The 22,735-nt window shown below is 44.1% G+C and overlaps 1 protein-coding gene and 1 long non-coding RNA gene across 6 annotated transcripts in view; one reads left to right on the top strand and one right to left on the bottom strand.

Annotated features, from left to right (window-relative positions):
* ATP10D (ATPase phospholipid transporting 10D (putative)) overlaps positions 1–22,735 on the bottom strand; it is a 33,441-nt gene that overhangs the window by 9,656 nt on the left and 1,050 nt on the right. For 3 of the 5 annotated variants that reach the window (XM_039367541.1, XM_039367545.1, XM_039367546.1), the window contains exons 1-16: positions 22,222–22,723; positions 21,523–21,820; positions 20,494–20,688; positions 20,077–20,281; positions 19,680–19,765; positions 19,042–19,148; positions 18,111–18,242; positions 17,632–17,747; positions 16,850–17,102; positions 16,185–16,387; positions 15,759–15,941; positions 14,809–15,385; positions 14,551–14,657; positions 13,298–13,424; positions 12,297–12,481; positions 11,818–12,103 (exon numbers count right to left, since the gene is read on the bottom strand). In XM_039367541.1, the coding sequence (XP_039223475.1) occupies positions 11,818–12,103; positions 12,297–12,481; positions 13,298–13,424; positions 14,551–14,657; positions 14,809–15,385; positions 15,759–15,941; positions 16,185–16,387; positions 16,850–17,102; positions 17,632–17,747; positions 18,111–18,242; positions 19,042–19,148; positions 19,680–19,765; positions 20,077–20,281; positions 20,494–20,688; positions 21,523–21,794 (3,034 nt within the window). In that variant the 5' untranslated portion in view covers positions 21,795–21,820; positions 22,222–22,723. Of the gene's footprint in view, positions 1–11,817; positions 12,104–12,296; positions 12,482–13,297; positions 13,425–14,550; positions 14,658–14,808; positions 15,386–15,758; positions 15,942–16,184; positions 16,388–16,849; positions 17,103–17,631; positions 17,748–18,110; positions 18,243–19,041; positions 19,149–19,679; positions 19,766–20,076; positions 20,282–20,493; positions 20,689–21,522; positions 21,821–22,221; positions 22,724–22,735 lie in introns of those variants that run through there. The other 2 variants (XM_039367542.1, XM_039367543.1) reach the window with 2 other exon arrangements.
* LOC120319133 lies at positions 245–8,639 on the top strand. Its single transcript, XR_005559686.1, has 9 exons — positions 245–1,057; positions 1,248–1,977; positions 2,176–2,851; positions 3,050–3,772; positions 3,971–4,646; positions 4,845–5,567; positions 5,766–6,443; positions 6,646–7,354; positions 8,436–8,639. It is a non-coding gene; the product is annotated as an uncharacterized LOC120319133 (long non-coding RNA).

Raw genomic sequence — 22,735 nt, 5'->3', positions numbered from 1 at the left:
CAGCCCTTGCCATTTGCCCTCGCTTCCCTCCCAAGATGCTCAGTGTTTCAGCAGCCAAGCTGTCCTTGCTGTTTGCCTGTGTGCCCCCCCAGCCCACCCCCTGGCAGAGGCAGAAACGGCTCCGGCCTTGGTCCTCCTCTTTCGTTTGAGTTGCGAGTCTAGCTGAGTCTCAAACTGGATGGTGGGAATCCTTTTGGATCGCTTCCCTCCCACCTTCACACCCTGAGAAATAATGTCAGTAGCGGCCAGATCTCTTAGAACCAAAAATAAATCTGTTGTTGAGCTTTGTTATGAGGTTTTCCCATATGAATAAATTAATAACTAGATTTTTTGCTAGGGTTAGGCATCAGGTTCTCGAACTGGAAAATAAATCTCTGTGGCCCTTTTTAATTCTAGACGTGGCCACTGAAACCCTGAGTAGATTCCTTGCCTGGCTTAATTCAAACATGATGTTGGTTCTTAGAACCAGAAAACATCTCAATGGCCCTTTTTAATGCTAGAGGTGCCGGTGATGGATAATAGATTTTATAGTTTTCTGCCTGGCGTAAATGTAGCCCTGGCGATGGTTCTTAGAACCAGGAAGAAAACCTCAGTGGCCCTTTTTAATGCTAGGTGTGTGGCCAGTGCTTCATAACAGATTTTAGAGCATTCTTGCCTGCTGTAAATTTAGCCATGGCAAGGGTTCTTAGAACCAAAAAAACATTCTCAATGGCCTTTTTAATCCTAGGTTTGGCTGTTGATGGATTATATTATAGTTTTCTGCCTGGCGTAAATGTAGCCCTGGCAATGGTTCTTAGAACCAGAAAGCAAACCTCAACGGCCCTTTTTAATGCTAGGTGTGTCCGTTGATCTATAGAAGATATTGTAGTCTTTGAGGTTGAGGGGAGGAATGATGGCACACCTGCTGCCAATCTTCCTCGAAAGAGACAACGCTTGCTGGGCACGACTGAGGAAGAAACAAAAACAAAAGAAGAAAGAAGAAAAAAGAGAGCATGAAAACGTCTCCACCTCAAGCCCTGTTAACCTTTGGCTGTGATGTGGCCTCCTACGCTGTGAGGTAAGTTTAGCCGAGTCTTGTATTCTTCAAAGTTTTGGGATATGGAGGGAGGTGACCACTACCTGATGGTCATTCCTAGGTAGGTACCACCTGCAAATGGGGTAATAGTAAGCAGTGTGTACTATGCATTCTTAGGAGTAAAACTCCAATGGCAGCTGAAGTAATGTTAGGGGTTTTTTTTATCTCAAAGGCCTGTTCTCTGCACCACCTTAGAAGACAGAAGACTCAGTCATCAGCCTGCAGCGTCGATGGAAGAAGGAGGAATGGACCTTTAGATGATAGATTTTATATCATTCTTGCCTGCTGTAAATTTAGCCATGGCAATGGTTCTTAGAACCAAAAAAACCACCTCAACGGCCCTTTTTAATCCTATTCTTGGCTGTTGATGGATTATAGATTTTATAGTTTTCTGCCTGGCATAAATTTAGCCATGGCAATGGTTCCTAGAACCAGGAAGAAAATCTCATTGGCCCTTTTAAATGACCAGTAAGTGGCCAGTGCTTCGTAACAGATTTTAGAGCATTCTTGCCTGCTGTAAATTTAGCCATGGCAAGGGTTCTTAGAACCAAAAAAACATTCTCAATGACCTTTTAAATCCTAGACTTGGCTGTTGATGGATTATAGATTTTATAGTTTTCTGCCTGGCGTAAATGTAGCCCTGGCGATGGTTCTTAGAACCAGAAATCAAACCTCAACGGCCCTTTTTAATACTAGGTGTGTCCGTTGAGCTATAGAATATTTTGTAGTCTTTGAGGTTGAGGGGAGGAACGATGGCACACCTGCTGCCAATCTTCCTCGAAAGAGACAACACTTGCTGGGCACAGCAGAGGAAGAAGGAAAAGAAGAAAGAAGAGTATGAAAATGTCTCCAGCTCAAGCCCTGTTAGCCTTCGGCTGTGATGTGGCCTCCTACGCTGTGAGGTAAGTTCATCTGAGTCTTGTATTCTTCAAACTTTTAGGATATGGAGCGAAGTAGATGGTCTTCCACTACTGGATGGTCCTTCCTAGGTAAGTAAAACCTGCAAACGGGGTAATAGTAAGCGGTGTGTACTATGCATTCTTAGGAATAAAACTCCAATGGCAGTTGAAGTAATGTTAGGGGTTTTTTTTATCTCAAAGGCCTGTTCTCTGCACCACCTTAGAAGACAGAAGACACAGTCATCAGCCTGCAGCGTCAATGGAAGAAGGAGGAATGGAATGCAATAAGGATGGTTATTAGAACCAAAAAACCCACCTCAATGGCTCTTTTTAATCCTATTTTTGGCTGTTGATGGATTATAGATGATATAGTTTTCTGCCTGGCGTAAATTTAGCCATGGCAATGGTTCTTAGAACCAGGAAGAAAACCTCAGTGGCCCTTTTAAATGACCAGTGTGTGGCCAGTGCTTGGTAAGAGATTTTATAGCTTTCTGCCTGGTGTAAATTTAGCCATGGCAAAGGTTCTTAGAACCAAAAAACCCACCTCAATGGCCTTTTTAATCCTGGGCATGGCTGTTGATGGATTATATTATAGTTTTCTGCCTGGCGTAAAGTTAGCCCTGGCAATGGTTCTTAGAAACTGAAAGAAAATCTCAACGGCCCTTTTTAATGCTAGGTGTGTCCGTTGAGCTACAGAAGATTTTGTAGTCTTTAAGGTTGAGGGGAGGAAGAATGGCACACCTGCTGCCAATCTTCCTTGAAAGCGACAAGACTTGCTGGGCACAGCAGAGGACGAAGGAAAAGAAGAGAGCAAGAAAATGTCTCCAGCTCAAGCCCTGTTAGCCTTCAGCTGTGATGTTGCCTCCTACACTGTGAGGTAAGTTTAGCCGAGTCTTGTATTCTTCAAAGTTTTAGGATATGGCAGAAAGTGCATGGTCTTCCACTATTGGATGGTCCTTCCTAGGTAAGTAACACCTGCAAATGGGGTAATAGTAAGCAGTGTGTACTATGCATTCTTAGGAGTAAAACTCCAATGGCAGCTGAAGTAATGTTAGGGGTTTTTTTTATCTCAAAGGCCTGTTCTCTGCACCACCTTAGAAGACAGAAGACTCAGTCATCAGCCTGCAGCGTCGATGGAAGAAGGAGGAATGGACCTTTAGATGATAGATTTTATACCATTCTTGCCTGCTGTAAATTTAGCCATGGCAATGGTTCTTAGAACCAAAAAAACATTCTCAACGGCCCTTTTTAATCCTAGGCGTGGCTGTTGATGGACTATAGATTTTATAGTTTTCTGCCTGGCGTAAATTTAGCCATGGCAATGGTTCTTAGAACCAGGAAGAAAACATCATTGGCCCTTTTAAATGACCAGTGTGTGGCCAGTGCTTCGTAACAGATTTTAGAGCATTCTTGCCTGCTGTAAAGTTAGCCATGGCAAGGGTTCTTAGAACCAAAAAAACATTCTCAATGGCCTTTTTAATCCTAGGCTTGGCTGTTGATGGATTATATTATAGTTTTCTGCCTGGCGTAAATTTAGCCCTGGCAATGGTTCTTAGAACCAGAAAGAAAACCTCAACGGCCCTTTTTAATGCTAGGTGTGTCCGTTGAGCTATAGAAGATTTTGTAGTCCTTGAGGTTGAGGGTAGGAAGAATGGCACACCTGCCAATCTTCCTCGAAAGAGACAAGACTTGCTGGGCACAGCAGAGGAAGAAGGAAAAGAAGAAAGAAGAGTATGAAAATGTCTCCAGCTCAAGCCCTGTTAGCCTTCGGCTGTGATGTGGCCTCCTACGCTGTGAGGTAAGTTCATCTGAGTCTTGTATTCTTCAAACTTTTAGGATATGGAGCGAAGTAGATGGTCTTCCACTACTGGATGGTCCTTCCTAGGTAAGTAAAACCTGCAAACGGGGTAATAGTAAGCGGTGTGTACTATGCATTCTTAGGAATAAAACTCCAATGGCAGTTGAAGTAATGTTAGGGGTTTTTTTTATCTCAAAGGCCTGTTCTCTGCACCACCTTAGAAGACAGAAGACACAGTCATCAGCCTGCAGCGTCAATGGAAGAAGGAGGAATGGAATGCAATAAGGATGGTTATTAGAACCAAAAAACCCACCTCAATGGCTCTTTTTAATCCTATTTTTGGCTGTTGATGGATTATAGATGATATAGTTTTCTGCCTGGCGTAAATTTAGCCATGGCAATGGTTCTTAGAACCAGGAAGAAAACCTCAGTGGCCCTTTTAAATGACCAGTGTGTGGCCAGTGCTTGGTAAGAGATTTTATAGCTTTCTGCCTGGTGTAAATTTAGCCATGGCAAAGGTTCTTAGAACCAAAAAACCCACCTCAATGGCCTTTTTAATCCTGGGCATGGCTGTTGATGGATTATATTATAGTTTTCTGCCTGGCGTAAAGTTAGCCCTGGCAATGGTTCTTAGAAACTGAAAGAAAATCTCAACGGCCCTTTTTAATGCTAGGTGTGTCCGTTGAGCTACAGAAGATTTTGTAGTCTTTAAGGTTGAGGGGAGGAAGAATGGCACACCTGCTGCCAATCTTCCTTGAAAGCGACAAGACTTGCTGGGCACAGCAGAGGAAGAAGGAAAAGAAGAGAGCAAGAAAATGTCTCCAGCTCAAGCCCTGTTAGCCTTCAGCTGTGATGTTGCCTCCTACACTGTGAGGTAAGTTTAGCCGAGTCTTGTATTCTTCAAAGTTTTAGGATATGGCAGAAAGTGCATGGTCTTCCACTATTGGATGGTCCTTCCTAGGTAAGTAACACCTGCAAATGGGGTAATAGTAAGCAGTGTGTACTATGCATTCTTAGGAGTAAAACTCCAATGGCAGCTGAAGTAATGTTAGGGGTTTTTTTTATCTCAAAGGCCTGTTCTCTGCACCACCTTAGAAGACAGAAGACTCAGTCATCAGCCTGCAGCGTCGATGGAAGAAGGAGGAATGGACCTTTAGATGATAGATTTTATACCATTCTTGCCTGCTGTAAATTTAGCCATGGCAATGGTTCTTAGAACCAAAAAAACATTCTCAACGGCCCTTTTTAATCCTAGGCGTGGCTGTTGATGGACTATAGATTTTATAGTTTTCTGCCTGGCGTAAATTTAGCCATGGCAATGGTTCTTAGAACCAGGAAGAAAACATCATTGGCCCTTTTAAATGACCAGTGTGTGGCCAGTGCTTCGTAACAGATTTTAGAGCATTCTTGCCTGCTGTAAAGTTAGCCATGGCAAGGGTTCTTAGAACCAAAAAAACATTCTCAATGGCCTTTTTAATCCTAGGCTTGGCTGTTGATGGATTATATTATAGTTTTCTGCCTGGCGTAAATTTAGCCCTGGCAATGGTTCTTAGAACCAGAAAGAAAACCTCAACGGCCCTTTTTAATGCTAGGTGTGTCCGTTGAGCTATAGAAGATTTTGTAGTCCTTGAGGTTGAGGGTAGGAAGAATGGCACACCTGCCAATCTTCCTCGAAAGAGACAAGACTTGCTGGGCACAGCAGAGGAAGAAGGAAAAGAAGAAAGAAGAGTATGAAAATGTCTCCAGCTCAAGCCCTGTTAGCCTTCGGCTGTGATGTGGCCTCCTACGCTGTGAGGTAAGTTCATCTGAGTCTTGTATTCTTCAAACTTTTAGGATATGGAGCGAAGTAGATGGTCTTCCACTACTGGATGGTCCTTCCTAGGTAAGTAAAACCTGCAAACGGGGTAATAGTAAGCGGTGTGTACTATGCATTCTTAGGAATAAAACTCCAATGGCAGTTGAAGTAATGTTAGGGGTTTTTTTTATCTCAAAGGCCTGTTCTCTGCACCACCTTAGAAGACAGAAGACACAGTCATCAGCCTGCAGCGTCAATGGAAGAAGGAGGAATGGAATGCAATAAGGATGGTTATTAGAACCAAAAAACCCACCTCAATGGCTCTTTTTAATCCTATTTTTGGCTGTTGATGGATTATAGATGATATAGTTTTCTGCCTGGCGTAAATTTAGCCATGGCAATGGTTCTTAGAACCAGGAAGAAAACCTCAGTGGCCCTTTTAAATGACCAGTGTGTGGCCAGTGCTTGGTAAGAGATTTTATAGCTTTCTGCCTGGTGTAAATTTAGCCATGGCAAAGGTTCTTAGAACCAAAAAACCCACCTCAATGGCCTTTTTAATCCTGGGCATGGCTGTTGATGGATTATATTATAGTTTTCTGCCTGGCGTAAAGTTAGCCCTGGCAATGGTTCTTAGAACCAGAAAGAAAACCTCAACGGCCCTTTTTAATGCTAGGTGTGTCCGTTGAGCTATAGAAGATTTTGTAGTCCTTGAGGTTGAGGGGAGGAAGAATGGCACACCTGCCAATCTTCCTCGAAAGAGACAAGACTTGCTGGGCACAGCAGAGGAAGAAGGAAAAGAAGAAAGAAGAGTATGAAAATGTCTCCAGCTCAAGCCCTGTTAGCCTTCGGCTGTGATGTCGCCTTCTATGTTGTGAGGTAAGTTTAGTTGAGTCTTGTATTCTTCAAAGTTTTGGGATATGGAGCGAAGTAGATGGTCTTCCACTCCTGGATGGTCCTTCCTAGGTAAGTAACACCTGCAAATGGGGTAATAGTAAGAAATGTGTACTGTGCATTCTTAGGAGTAAAACTCCAATGGCAGCTGAAGTAATGTTAGGGTTTTGTTTTTTTTATCTCAAAGGCCTGTTCTCTGCACCACTTTAGAAGACAGAAGACTCAGTCATCAGCCTGCAGCATTGATGGAAGAAGAAGGAATGGACCTTTAGATGATAGATTTTATACCATCCTTGCCTGCTGTAAATTTAGCCATGGCAATGGTTATTAGAACCAAAAAAACCATCCTCAATGGCCCTTTTTAATCCTAGGCTTGGCTGTTGATGGACTATAGATTTTATAGTTTTCTGCCTGACGTAAATTTAGCCATGGCAATGATTCTTAGAACCAGGAAGAAAACCTCATTGGCCCTTTTAAATGACCAGTGTGTGGCCAGTGCTTCGTAACAGATTTTATTCTTGCCTGCTTTAAAGTTAGCCATGGCAAGGGTTCTTAGAACCAAAAAAACATTCTCAATGGCCTTTTTAATCCTAGGTTTGGCTGTTGATGGATTATATTATAGTTTTCTGCCTGGCGTAAATGTAGCCCTGGCGATGGTTCCTAGAACCAGAAAGAAAACCTCAATGGCCCTTTTTAATGCTAGGTGTGTCCGTTGAGCTATAGAAGATATTGTAGTCTTTGAGGTTGAGGGGAGGAACGATGGCACACCTGCTGCCAATGTTCCGAGAAAGAGAAAGAAGAAGAAGAAAAAGAAAAGAAGAAAGAAGAGAGCAAGAAAATGTCTCCAGCTCAAGCCTGTTAGCCTCCGGCTGTGATGTGGCTGCCTACGCTGTGAGGTAAGTTTAGCCGAGTTTTGTATTCTTCAGAGTTTTAGGATATGGAGGGAGGTGGGTGGTCTTACACTACTTCCGGGGTGTCAAACTCAATTTCATTGAGGGCCGCATCAGTATTGAGGTTGCCCTCAGGGGGGGCGGGTGTTGTGGCCAGGGTGGGTGCGGCCTACTAGGTGGGCATGGAGTAGGTGTGGCCTATTGGATGGGCATGGCCAGCTCTATATCGTTCGCGCCCTGTGGGGGCCTGGGCAGGAGTGGGACAGATCTGAGGGTCTCTGGCAGAAGGGAGTGGGACCAAGGCATGGTCCACTGGAGGAGCCTCACCGTTCCTCTCAGGCCATGTGCGGGGGCTGGATGGTAGTGGGGGCTGCCCGGAGCCCTGGCCAGCAGAGGTCCAATGCCCAGCCTGGCCCTTGAGCACCCGCGGCACCAGCCCCACTTCCCCAAGGGGGTGCCCAGCTGCACTTGCTTCCTCCTCAAGGCTGCTGCTGCTGTGCTTGCTCTCCTTAGCCAGGTTGCTCCTGATGGGTACGAGAGCCAAGTCAGAGGGAGGCCCATTCCCTCTCCATGGGAGGAGACCCGGCTTTGTATCCAAAGCTTCTTTAGCAATAGGATGGGAGACCCCAGGACAGGCCAGGAGGAGGGGGCAAGGGGATGGTGAAAGGGCAGCAGGGCAGGACTAAGGCAGGACTTCCCTCAGACCCTCCCTCTCATTTTTTCCTTCCTTCCTTCCTTCCTTCCTTCCTTCCTTCCTTCCTTCCTTCCTTCGGACAGAGTGGTGGGAAAATATTTGAGATAGGGAGGGAGAAAAACAGGCAAGAAATGCAGCCAGGGCCAAGGCAGCGGGGGGGGGGCTATCCCTCACTGTTTCCAGGATGGCTTCGCGGGACACATGAAACCACTTTACGGGCCGCATCCGGCCCCCGGGCCTTGGGTTTGATGTGTCTGCACTACTTGATGGTCCTTCCTAGGTAGGTAACACCTGCAAATGGGGTAATAGTAAGCAGTGTGTACTGTGCATTCTTAGGAATAAAACGTCAATGGCAGCTGATGTAATGTTAGGGGGGTTTTTTTTATCTCCAAGGCCTGTTCTCTGCACCACCTTAGAAGACAGAAGACACAGTCGTCAGCCTGCAGCTTTGATGGAAGAAGGAGGAACGGAACGCAAGAATGAAGATGATCTCCATCGAGAATGCTACTTCACCGTCAATCACAAATGACTTTTAGAAGAATTGCTGAAACTGTAAGAGACTTTTGGTTCTAAGAGATCTGGCTGCTTCTGACATTATTTCTCAGGGTGGGAAGGTGGGAGGGAAGCGATCCAAAAGGATTCCCACCATCCAGTTTGAGACTCAGCTGGACTCGCAACTCAAACGAAAGAGGACGACCAAGGCTGGAGCCCTTTCTGCCTCTGCCAGGGGTGGGCTGGGGGGGCACACAGGCAAACAGCAAGGACAGCTTGGCTGCTGAAACACTGAGCATCTTGGGAGGGAAGTGAGGGCAAATGGCAAGGGCTGGGGGGCTGATGGGACTGCTTGCGCCTTGGGAGGGAAGGGAGGGCAAATGGCAAGGGCTGATGCGACTGCTTGCGCCTTGGGAGGGAAGGGAGGGCAAATGGCAAGGGCTGATGCGACTACTTGCGCCTTGGGAGGGAAGGGAGGGCAAATGGCAAGATGCTGCTTGCACCTTGGGAGGGAAGGGAGGGCAAAAGCAAGGGCTGATGCGACTACTTGCGCCTTGGGAGGAAAGGGTGGGCAAATGGCAAGGGCTGGGGGGCTGATGCGACTATTTGCGCCTTGGGAGGGAAGGGAGGGCAAATGGCAAGGGCTGGTGGGCTGATGCGACTGCTTGCACCTTGGGAGGGAAGGGAGAGCAAAAGCAAGGGCTGATGCGACTGCTTGCGCCTTGGGAGGGAAGGGAGGGCAAATGGCAAGGGCTGGGGGGCTGATGCGACTACTTGCGCCTTGGGAGGGAAGGGAGGGCAAATGGCAAGGGCTGGGGGGCTGATGCGACTGCTTGCGCCTTGGGAGGGAAGGGAGGGCAAAAGCAAGGGCTGATGCGACTACTTGCGCCTTGGGAGGGAAGGGAGGGCAAATGGCAAGAGTTGATGGGACTACTTGCACCTTGAGAGGGAAGGGCGGGCAAATGGCAAGGGCTGGGTGGGCTGCTGGTATTGCTACCGTCGATGCTCCCCAGCCCTTGCCATTTGCCCTCGCTTCCCTCCCAAGATGCTCAGTGTTTCAGCAGCCAAGCTGTCCTTGCTGTTTGCCTATGTGCCCCCCCAGCCCACCCCCTGGCAGAGGCAGAAACGGCTCCGGCCTTGGTCCTCCTCTTTCCTTTGAGTTGCGAGTCCAGCTGAGTCTCAAACTGGATGGTGGGAATCCTTTTGGATCGCTTCCCTCCCACCTTCACACCCTGAGAAATAATGTCAGTAGCGGCCAGATCTCTTAGAACCAAAAATAAATCTGTTGTTGAGCTTTGTTATGAGGTTTTCCCATCTGAATTAATTAATAACTAGATTTTTTGCTAGGGTGAGGCATCAGGTTCTCGAACTGGAAAATAAATCTCTGTGGCCCTTTTTAATTCTAGACGTGGCCACTGAAACCCTGAGTAGATTCCTTGCCTGGCTTAATTCAAACATGATGTTGGTTCTTAGAACCAGAAAACATCTCAATGGCCCTTTTTAATGCTAGAGGTGCCGGTGATGGATAATAGATTTTATAGTTTTCTGCCTGGCGTAAATGGAGCCCTGGTGATGGTTCTTAGAACCAGGAAGAAAACCTCAGTGGCCCTTTTAAATGACCAGTGTGGCCAGTGCTTGGTAACATATTTCTGTTTTCCAGCTGGGAATAATTTTATCCTTGCCTGTTGTTTAAAATGTGTAAGTTATGTTTTGACTGGTAAATAATCATGACACACAGTATGCAGCTGTCACCTCACTAATTTTGATTTCTTCTGTCACACACATTTATCTTTTTGTTTCTGAAATATCTGTAAATGGGATTCAGACTTGATAACATTCTGTTTGACGTGTATTTTTTGTAATAAAGCTTATTTTTACTCCGGACTTGTTATTTGTTGTGATAGACAAGATATTTTATCTTTTGCCTGTTTTTATGTATCCGTTCTTAACCCCGTCTCTTCACCAAGAGATACTTGTTGTGATATTCATGTATTTGAACACTGAAGTTGCGTTTTCTTCTGTGATAAATCTGTTGATGACAACTGTTGTTTCTTTTATACCTCACCTTTTTATTAAAAATGTCATTTTAAATTAGTGAATTGTTTAACCCATCATGGTATTTTATCATTGCTTTTGTAATTTTTACAATTATAAAAATGTGACTTTTTATCCTTAAAATATTGGATGATATTTTTATGTATTTTACCTGTATAATGTTTTGTATTGTACCTGTATAATGTTTTGTATTGTACCTGTATAATGTTTTGTATTGTACCTGTATAATGTTTTGTATTGTACCTGTATAATGTTTTGTATTGTACAAAGTGCTTGCAGCTGGGTTATGCTTGGAAGATGGGATGCTTGTGTTAAACAATTTGTGATCCTGCGGTGAGGAACTTGGACCTGTTGGACACCTTGTGCTCCTGCTCTTTGCCAAAGTCGCCCGGGATCACCTTTTGTAAGGATTTACACACACACACACACACACACACTGTCCACTAACTGTACCTTAGGGAAAAAATGCCATGGACTTATCTGGCCACAGGAGGGCAGCATTCCCTGTTCTGCCATCCTCCGTGTCCTATTAGAAATGAAGTTTTAGCAGCTGGAATTATCTTTTATATTCCCCAGAGCCTCTTTGGTGGCTGCTTTGAGCTTCCATCGAAGGAAGGGAGAGAATAAAAATAAGCCACTCCAGGCCTCCTTGGCCAAATGTTACAGCACACACTGGCCACAGGAGGGCAGACTTTGCTGCTTTGACTAAACTCGGTTTGATGGGGGTTTGCTTGTTAGGTATATTCCTTTATCAAAGGTGCACGCTGAGTGCCCCTAGGGAAAAAAGCACCGAGTTGTAGGAATCCTAATAAGTCCCTAGAATTCTTGATCAGGGCTTGATGAAAGGTGACCATAAGAAGGGGGCAGACTTTCCTGCTTTTACCAGCTGGACTTGGGGTAAAGAGAATCAAAATCCTGCCACTAGACCTCCCGCTTGCTATCAGTACAGCCTCCACAAAATGGCACTCGTGCCCACAGAGAGGGCTCTGAGTGCCGCCTCTGGCACACGTGCCATAGGTTCGCCAACACTGCACTAGGACAATCGTGTCATGGAGTAAGGGGCTCTTGAACCCTCATCCTTTTTGGCACGGGTCCCAGGATGGTCCAGAATTGCACCCTTGAAACATTTAGAAGTCCATGGATCATCCCGGGTGCAAAAAGACGGGTTTTAGGGTCTGGAAGAGGTGGCCCCCTTGACACAACTCCCCTGCTGGGAGACACAACTCACCGACCGCCAACGTCATCACCTGTAGCTCCTTCTGCGCCTCCTTCACCATTTTGCTCTTCTGCAGGGGGGTGGCCCTGCAACAGATGACCGCTCGGACCTTCCTTGCAAGCTGCATGAACGTGTCCTTCACCCTTTTGTTCAGAGCAAAGTCCAGCGTCGGCCCGTTTATGATTAAGGCAAAGCTCATGGCGGAAGCCGCCGTTCCTGGGGTGTTGCCCGGCTTTGGGGTGCCAGTCCTGATCCCGATCTCTTCCAAAATGCTTTTTGCTTTAAGGGCACAGGTCTCCTGGTTGGGAAAAGAGAAAAAAGACTTAAGTGAGATTAAAGTTTCACCTCCGCTGCTTGTAAGGCTCCATGGTGGTCCTAACCCAGGGACCCCCCGTGCTGGGAAGACCTCTTCCTTCTCAGCCCTGAGATCCTACAAAGATATAACATTTGTAGGGGGGAAATAAGTTCTTCCACCAGAGCTGCAGACGCACCAAATTCTCGCTGTCCAGGGTGAAAAGCTTGTCCGATCCATCCAATAATTTGCAGGAATAAGCAATATTGATGGCCGTCTCCTTTTTATCGCCGGTTAGCATCCAAATATTAATTCCCGCTTTTCGGAGAGCTGCTATGGTTTCTGGAACGCCTTCTTGCAACCGGTCTTCAATTCCAGTGGCGCCTATTTAAAACAAACAAAAAACCCAGTTTCACGAGGTTCCAATGACTAGTTCCTTCGAAATAATAATTATATTATAATAATAATAATGCAACGATATCTGTAATACCATCAAACATCCACATCTGCCTATCCCAGGTCCTGGGTAAGGACTCAATAGGTAGACAAAATGCCAAATCCAGTCTGAACATCTGGCTGACTGTGCGATGATCCAAAATAATAATAATAATAATAATAAAGTTGGAAGGGACCTTGGAGGTCATCTAGTCCAACCCCCTGCTCAGGCAGGAAACAGACCATTTCTGACAAATGGCTGTCCAGTCTCTTCTTAAAAACTTTCAGTGTTGGAGCACCCACCACTTCTGGAGGCAGGTTGTTCCACTGGTTCAAAACACAGTCCAAACTGTCCCTTTGGCATTGAAAAGATACACTTTCCTGAAATGGGAAACTCAAAAACTTTTCAGAATGTAAGGATTTTGTAACTGGGACTAGGAAAACAAACAAACAAACTGGATAGCCTTGCCTAACTACGGCTATCTCCCTTCTGTAAATCAGCCTTTGCGTCAGGGGCCGATTTCACGCAAGTGTGGGAAACAAGTCCACGGATGTGATGTACTGAGGAGGGAATAAAGGCTCGTACAGGAATGACGGATGTCTTCTTTACACGGTGGTAACTCTATTGTCCAGTGTTGATTGGCTAGCAAAGTTTATAAAGCGATGCCACGAACTTTCTAAGGCAGAGGTCCCCAGCTGTTTGGGCCCCAGGGACCGGTTCCTGCACTTTAAAAAATTTAGCATCCGTTTGCTTTTCCAACTCACCCAGCAGAATTAATTTGTTTTCAAGTCTCTCCGCTGACTCCAGAAGTAGCTGCTCTCGGTTTTCTATGCTGCTCTCGGCTACATATTGTCCTTTCAGCCACTCTTCATATTCCTCGTTGCTCAGCACCTGAACGGCCCCCCAAAATACACCATCATAGAATGGCAACGCTGACATTACAGCTGGCCGTGGGACATGAGTTTACACTAATATCAAAGAAATGGTGGAATAGAATCCTTAAACTTTAAGGAGGGGTGCCAAAGGAGAGACAAAATGAAGGACAAAAATATATATATATATATATATATATATATATATATATATATATATATATATATATTATATATATAATATATATGTTTTCTGAGGTTTTCATTGCTGCTCGAAGCACATATATATATATAATATATATATATATATATATATATATATATATATATATATATATATATATATATGTAGGTCTTTGGCTGTTCGGGTTTTCTCCTGCGTAAAATTGGAAGTGTCTTGGCGACGTTTCGACGAAGTCCCATTCGTCATCTTCAGGCTGGTGCTTTCAGCTTCGTGCTTTGAGCAGCAAAGCAAAGCACGAAGCTGAAAGCACCAGCCTGAAGATGACGAATGGGACTTCGTCGAAACGTCGCCAAGACACTTCCAATTTTACGCGGGAGAAAACCGAACAGCCAAAGACCTACATACAAAATACCCGCAAAAACCTCAGAAAACATATAATATATATTATATATATATATATATCTATATAATATATATATATATATATATATTTGTTTTAAGTAATTGAATTATTGAATTGTTCCATGCTGAGTTGCCCTGCAGTGAGTTGGGTGGGGGAGGAGGAAATTGAAGGAGGAGGAGGAGGAAGAGGAGGAGAAGAATCTATCCAACTTTCTATCCCAAATATAAGGAGCCATAATCCACGTTTAAGGTGGACAACTATGCCTGCCTTTACAACTTGTAGACTTCAACTCCCAGAATTCCCGAGCCAGCATGGATTGGAACATACATTCCCCATGGCACAAAAGAGCAGCTTAGAGCAGAATCTATATTATCCATTATTTTCAGCAGTGGATTGAACCACACCAATAAACAGGGATGTCTGATTATGCCCTGGCTGCTGTTTCCTAAACTAGGGGGAAAAAAATATGAAGTCAAATTTTTTTTTTTCATATCAGAAATCTTTAAAAAGGAGATTCTTGTGAATTCTTCAGGCGTCATCCTTTTTTTGCAAAATTACCTTCATAGAGATACAAAGCGTGCGTAGTCCTTGTCTGGCATAATCATTTAAGTGCCTCTGTGTTCTTTCTTGGACTATCTTCCTCTGTGCCCCTATCTTATCTTTGCCTGAATTTAAATAAAAGACAGGGGCAGAGAATATTAAATATATAAGACTTTGGAAAAACAACTAAATCAATTCTCTTGATTCTGTGGTTATGTGATCAAAATTCAAAGGCTTGGCAACTGACTGCTATTTATGATGGTCGCGGCCCCTAACCTGTTAATCCCAGGTCCAGCAAATTCATGATGGTGGTGTCTGCTCCTTTTGTGTACACCACCACTTGGTTTAACATGGGATGCTTCACCACCACGGACATACGTTTCCGGACGGAGTCGAAAGGCAACAGGTGCAGAAGCTGGAACGTTAGCATTCCCAAAGACGCAAAGTCGATCTGCACCTGCTCGGGACTTCTAGCTTTCAAGGTGCATTGGTAAGCCCTGGCAGCGTGCACCAAGGCCGCTTCGTCGGGACTCTCGGCCTCGTAACATATCTCTGGAATATTTAATGACTCGTACGACAATCGGTCTGGGCGGTCTTCCGGTAATCTTAAAATGTCTGACTTTTTGGGGCTAGGGGACCCCGCTGGCATTTCCAGAGTGTCCAATATCTGTGCTGGCGAAGACGGAAACTTCACATGAACAGATAACTTTTCGGGGTTTTTGGCACTCTCTTTTTGTCCTCCCGAAGAATCTGGACTTTGCAAGCTCATTCTGCGGCTCGACAACCTTTGGAAGATATTTTTAAATTCGCCCAGGTTTAAAGCCGGCATCTTGACCATGGAAGACCACCTCCTCTGTAAAACAAGGAGCGATCTATAAATATTCAAAAATGGATTACAGTCTAGGGGTCTCTCCGGAGGCACGACCCCATGTTGTCAATATGGCTCAACACACTGTATAATCCAAAAATGAAACAAATGGATCGAAACTAATCAAGGAGAGAACCAACCTAGAACTAACGAGAAATTACCTAACATGGAAGACAATCAACCAGTGGAACACCTTGCCACCAGAAGTTGTAACTGCTCCATCCCTGGAGGTTTTCAAAAAGAGACTGGACAGCTACTTGTCTGGAATGGTATAAGGTCTTCTGCTTGAGCAGGGGGTTGGACTAGAAGACCTCCAAGGTCCCGCTATATAGAGTATAGATCTATCCTCTATACTCACCTTAAGTCGTGGTTGGTCAGGTTCTGAGACGACCACCGTGTTGCAAATTGCCAGGGCTATGAAGAACTCAGTGATGTACACTATTTCCGGGATCAGTTTCTGTTTGCCTGGGTAGGAGTATGCTCTGGATGAGATCCGGTTCACTTTTTTTAATAGTCGCATATCTGGCACAACATCCGTCTCCTGTGGGTAATATTACAAGAACAAAGTCAGGTTTTTTTTTTTCTTCCCCATTTCAGTCGTGTGCCGATTTGTTATTTTTTTAAAAAGTGTTTTCTAACGACAGCAGGGAGGAGGCTGAAAGCCTATGATCAAGGTCATAATTTAACAGCTAACCAGCTGATGTAATGTAAGAGGTAGGATGGAATAAGGTTGGCAACTCTGCTGGGCTCTCACGCAGAGACGGGTTGATTTGGGAACCCTTACCAGAGGGCTGCTGAAAGCGAGATGTCTCCAGCTACCAAGTCCCATGCTGCTGGTCTTTTGAAGAATCCGGGAATTCAGAAATTCACTGGACCTGTGGCTGAAGAACCTCGGCCTGGCTGCGTGCCTCAGCGAAGAGTGGGAAGAAAAATAAGCTGCCTCGTCGTCTTCCTCTTCGTAATCTTGATACGTTTCCAGTCTTTTGGCTAGTTGTGGAGAAAAAACAGCTGTGTTACGGGCAGTCGTCGGCTTATGAAACCGCAACGGAGCATCCCGAATCTCGGCTGCAAAGCAAGACACCTGTTTGCCCCCCTTTTCATTCACCTGACCGTGGGGGTCGCAAGTGTGAAAAATGGTCTCCTGTCACTTTTTTTGGTGCTTGAATGGTCTCTAAGCGGACCATTGTAAACCGAAGACTATTCGTGGACCCCTCTTCAGGTGAAATGATTGAGGCTGACCTTAAATTTAATTTAAAAAAAAAAATCCTCAAATTGTCTAGTGGATTAGGTATTCCTATAAATCGGGGCACCTCAGAAGCGCTGATATGAATTATCAAAATATTTGCCGTCTAGTTTTCAGGTTCCTTTCGCTAAGTGGACCGCTGTAAACCGAGGACTGGTTGTCTTTTATTAAAAGGAGCCCCTCCGTGGATTTGCCCTCAGTCTTACCATTTTCTTCATGGCCATATTCTAATCCCGCAATGCTACATCTCCGAAACACCATTTTATTCTCTGTCAGCGTTCCGGTTTTGTCTGAGAAAATGTATTCGATCTGGCCCAGATCTTCTGCGATATTCAGCGATCCGCACTGTATCTTTCGATCGGAGGCTTCGTCGTATAAATCCAGGTCATTTCGTATCAGAAAGATTTGTCCCAGCTTGACAAATTCAATGGATACGTAGAGAGAGATTGGGATCAAGACCTGCGAGGCGATTTATAATTATAAATTGGCAACGGACATCTCTTAACCTAGAAAACTTACATAAGGTGTCCTACATAGATGGCACTTACCACCTGCTAGGTTAGCCCAAGGGTTTAAAAATGTTAAACATTTAGCAAAAACGTTTTAAAATAGATTTAGCAAATGTTGGAAACGTCACCCAAAATCTGGCGGTGGGTGGACCTGTGTTAAAGCAACAAAAAAGGGTTTTTTTAAAAGGGTTTTATTAATTTTTTTTTCTATACAATTCAGTAGTACTTATTCAACCAACGTGTTGCCTGAGTTTATCATTCACTAACACAAATTTATTTCCTAATCCTTTATTCTTTTCTCCAGCCATTGATAAAACTTCACCTAACGAATGTTTCGTTTGGCAACAGAAATTTTGGGCTGAATTCTAATGGTAAGTCAAGGACTGCCTGTACAAGAAAAACATTGCTTGAAACCCAAGTCCTTTCAGATCACAGGGACATAAATCAAAAAAGTTAGAGGGAACCAGCTGTGAAATTACCTGCAATAAAATGATCATCGTCCAGAACATTAAAAATCCTCCCAATTCTACAGGGAGTTCTTTCCCGCTTGCGTAGAGAGGGGGCCTCTTGCTGGCACTTAGCCAACGCCGGTGGCCTTTAAGGAAAGGAAAGAAAGATTTGGGGCAATTAAACATCAAACGATCAGCATGATTTACTGTTCTTTAAAACAATGGAGGAAGAGCCTATATCAAAAGTATACGTTGTATAATAAAAGTTTTCGGTCTTAAGCTAAATTACTTGATATTAAAATATCTATCATGTTGTTCATATTGCGGTCTCTCTCTCTCTCTCTCTCTCTCTCTCTCTCTCTCTCTCTCTCTCTCCAATCAGGCTTAGCAAATTTGAAAGACTGAAAGTAAAATAAGCAACAAACAAACAAAAAAATCAAACAAACAAATTTTAAAAAGCTTCTGACTTTCCTCCTTTTATACATCAGTTAGTCTTGCCTTTAACTTACCGATCGCCCCGATAAAACACATCACTATTAGAAGCAACACACACCAGAGGATGTCCTTGTTCATTCTCTTCTCCAGTTTACTTCGCTTGTAGCGAGCTCCTGTTGTGTTTAACATGGCTTTTGTTTCGTGACCTTGCAACACAAACACACATACACACACACACAAAAAAAAACCACATTGGATGTTTCAGTGCAAAGCAAATCCTTAACTCATGCTTATGCAGTGCTTACGCGATCTGTTCTAAATCACGTGAACTTTGATCGATCAATCAATCAATCAGAATAGAGCTGGAAGGGACCTTGGAGGTCTTCTAGTCCAACCCCTCCTGCTCAAACAGGAGACCCTATACCGTTCTGGATATCAGAGTTAGAAGGGACCGTGGAGGTCTTCTAGTCCAGCCCCCCACCCAAACAGGAGAACCTATACCATTCCAGACAAGTGACTGTCCAGTCTCTTCTTAAAAACCTCCAGTGATGGAGCACCCACAACTTCTGGTGGCAAGCTGTTCCACTGGTTAATTGTCCTCACTGTCAGGAAATTCCTCCTTAATTCCAGGCTGCTTCTCTCCGCTGCCTCCAGAAGCGGTGAATGCTCCAACACTGGAAGTTTTTAAGAAGACAATGGACAGCCATTTGTCTGAAATGGTATAGGGTTTCCTGCCTGAGCAGGGGGTTGGACTAGATGACCTCCAAGGTCCCTTCCAACTTTATTACTATTACTACTACTACTACTATTATTATTATTACTACACTACTATTATTATTATTAACACAGACAATATGTCCATGCAATTTACAGAACTTCGCCTCCATATAATCCTTTCCATTTAACTACTTAAAGTTCTGGAACTGTGTTTTGCGACTTCCTAATTGACCCAACGAAGGGGCCGATACCTCTTTCGCTCCCACACAACCCAGGCATGGCACCCACCTGCGTACACCACAATCCCGACAACAGCTTCGGTGTTTCTGACAATACATCCACGCATCAAGAGGTTGTCCTTATTTAGGCCCACTCGCTCCTGATCCACATTCTCACTGTAACGTTCGGAAATCTAAGATTAATTCTCATGGTTATGAAATGAATCCGGCTTCTTCCCACTTGACTGCGCGTGACCCCGGGAGACACCGCGACCGTCGTAAGTGCGAATCACCCTTCTTGGTTTTAATACGATGTGCTATTTCGGTGCAATATATTTAGATTTTTAATATGCTATTATTTAGGCCTCTTAGAAAATTAAATATGATTAAGAGGAAAACACGAAATTCTGGCAATATTAATTAAGAGTTATGGATGTGAGCCGGGGACACCGCGACCGTTGTAAGTAGGAGTCAGTTGTCAAAGCTTTGGGATTTTGATCACGTGACCCTGGATGCTGCAACGGTCCCAAATATGAAAAACGGTCCTAACTACTGTTTATTGGTGCCTTCGTAACTTTGGTCACTAAGTTAACTGTTGTAAATTGAGGACTATCTATAGTCCTGCTTAGGAAAGGAGCACCCCACGTTTTCTTTTGTTTCTCCTCAAACGGAAGAAGGATGTTTAAGAGCAACTTCAAAAGTACCTACATGAAGCCCCGGAAGGAGGTAAGGTCATTGTTAGGAGTCTCACATTCTATTCTGCATATAATGTCTTCTGGATTAATTTCATAGGCCTGCAAAAGAGGAAGATCCCCCCCCAAAAAAAATAAATCCAGGTGCAGAATGTTATAATTTCTAGAAATAATGAGATTTCTATCCATGCTAGCCGACACAAGGACATGGGTGCGTTTGCTTTTGCTAAAATGTCCATCCTCGGGGAAGGCGCTGGACCCAAATATTTAGGTAATGGTTAGCTGTGGGAGAAATATATGCAATAAAAGGAAAGGACGGGAAACGGTCCCAAGGCACTTTTTCCAGTACCGTCGTAACTTGGGTCACTAAATGAACGGCTGTAAGTTGAGGATTACTCGTCTTTTCTCAATACCTGCTCAGCAAAGCCTTTTACCACCTGCCTCTGCTTCAGGTTGGTCTCTCCGTCCAGGCTTGACGTCTCAAGGTGGCAGATTCCATCCCCGTCGCTGGAATAGATCAGGATCATGTCCGCTGGAATCTCCTCGTTACACGACAGTCGGATAAAGTCACCCACGGCGACGTCGCTCCAAAACTTATTCACGTAGTCCTTCGCTTTTCTGGAAAAGAAGGGGAAAAAAGCTCCGTCAAGTCAACGGAAAACAAGAGCGTGCCGTGGTTTGATACAGGCCAGTCCTCTACTTACAATGGTTTAGTGGCCGTTCAAAGTTACAACATGACGCAGGACCATTTTTCACACTTACGGCGGTCGCAGCATCCCTGTGGCCCTTAAACTGAGGCCTTACTATGTTGCACAGGCCGCGTTACATACCTACAATATGCTCTGGTGACGAAATTGTTTATCTTCTTGTCGAGTTTGTACTTTGTGTAGTCCTCCAGGCCGTCTTTCACTGCAATAATGGTGAGAACCACACACAGGGGGATCATGGTGATTTCCTTCCTAAAAGCCTCCACCGCTGGAACCCAGTTAAGCAGCACTATAAATAGGAAGTACAGATTGGCAACTCTGAAATAGAACAAAATACACACACAGGTAAACATATGAGACGCAGTGTGTCCAATCAGAACATTACGTATTCACAAACTGTAGGTGTTTATCATATGCATTCTCAAATATCCGGATTTTTGTTCCTTTTTTGTCTTAAATATTCCGTTTAAATAGTTCAGCTTTGGTTACTGCAGTGTTAAAAAAACATGTTGAGACTCTAGAATAGAAACAGACTAGAAATAGAAAGAACAGAACAGAATATAGAATTAGAATATGGAATGGAATGGAACGGAATAGAATAGAAGAGAAAATAATGGAATGGAATGGAATAGAAATTAGAATAGAATAGAATAGAATAACAGAATAGAAATTAGAATAGAATAGGATTACAGAATAGAATAGAATAGAATTCTTTATTGGCCAAATGTGATTGGACACACAAGGAATTTGTCCCAAGTGCATAAGCTCTCAGTGTACATACAAGCAACAAGTGATAAATAATGACCATAATCATAAAATGCAATCTTCATAAATGATATAACACTCAGTCTGACAGTCATAAGATACTAAATAAAAGCAATCAACACAAATCATAAGAAACCAATAACACAGTTATAGTCATGAGATGCTAAAGGAATAGATAATAGGAAAGATGAGAAGGATAATAGTAAAACAGCTCTGCTAGGTGGTTTGACACCCCCCCCCCCAGGGCATAAGAGAGTGTTGTGGGAATTAGTTGTTTAGCAGAGTGATGGCATGGGGGGAAAAAACTTTCTTTGTGTCTAATTGAATTATGAATTATGGTGAAGTTGGTCATATAACTCAAATAAAACAAGTAAACAAATGCATCACCTATGGAACTGTTCAAAAAGATTCCTAGGTATAAAGGACCAAAACCGGTATTTTGTCGTCCGTATTTTGTTGTTCACATAAAGGTTGGTGACTTTTTTATGCTCTTCTTTGAAATGGGTCGACCAAGGAATAACTACTCTGTGTTTCTTCGATTTTTCAGGCAACAGTAAGGTGTCACAACTCGGAGCGTTGGGCTTAATTTTGTTCTGCCTGCCCAAGGCCGATATCAGCCACCGGCGACAATATTGCACTCCCCACAGTCTCTCTCCCATCTTCTGAGAAAAAGAACCTGACAAACCTGGAAGAAAAAAGGAACAGAATATATTTAGTGGAGTGGTCATTGCAAACCCAAATCCCCACCCCGGTCCTTTTTGCTTTTCAGCACCTTATTCAATCCTCTTAATTTTAATAGTTTTGTGCACTGCCCTTTTGATCGGGCTACACAGATACTGTACATTTTTGCATGACTGGACTAGAAGACCTCCAAGGTCCCTTCCAGCTCTCTTATTCTGTATTGAAAGTGTCTCCTGCTTGAGCAGGGGGCTGGACTAGAAGACCTCCAAGGTCCCTTCCAGCTCTGTCATTCTGTTACCTTACCCAGGGTAGAGTTTTTGCCCACATCTGATCCCATAGAAGACATCACTAATGGAAGCTGAAGAAAGCAGGCAATTAAAAAAAAATAACAATACAGGAACTTACTTGTTTGGACTCTACGTCCAATCAGAGTTTTTAAAGAAGGAAACTGAACAGTTCCCTCAAGCCATTGTGGCTTAAAATCTTGGCAGGGGGCACCTAAGCCAGCATACCTGGGTGCCAAGCTTGAAGAAGCTTTGGAACCAGCAACTGAAGTCCATTGTTACGAACGTTCTAGAACAGTCAAGGCAAAGAATTGTTGCAGCCCCGAGACGGCTCTCCCGGGTTCCCTGGGTTGAAATGTGTCCTCCCACTTGCAAACACAGGAACGGCCACAACTCACGACCACAACGGAGCCAAAAGCTCCTGTCGCTAAGCGAGATGTTTGTTAAGTGAGACAATTGTGAGTTTTGCTCCATTTTATGGCCTTTCTTAACCATTGCTGAGTGAATCACTGCAGTTGTTAAGCGAGGCAAACAGTTGTTAAGTGAGTCTGTTTCCCCCCTTGACTTGGGAAGTCAGAAGATGGCATTATTATTATTATTATTAAACTGGCAAGGCTACACTAGGAGAGGCGTAA

This window comes from Crotalus tigris, unplaced genomic scaffold, assembly GCF_016545835.1.
Source record: "Crotalus tigris isolate CLP2741 ecotype Arizona unplaced genomic scaffold, ASM1654583v1 scf7180000020588.15403103151:6194809, whole genome shotgun sequence".
NCBI lineage: Eukaryota > Metazoa > Chordata > Lepidosauria > Squamata > Viperidae > Crotalus > Crotalus tigris.
This window is presented reverse-complemented; position numbering and strand designations above follow the sequence as displayed.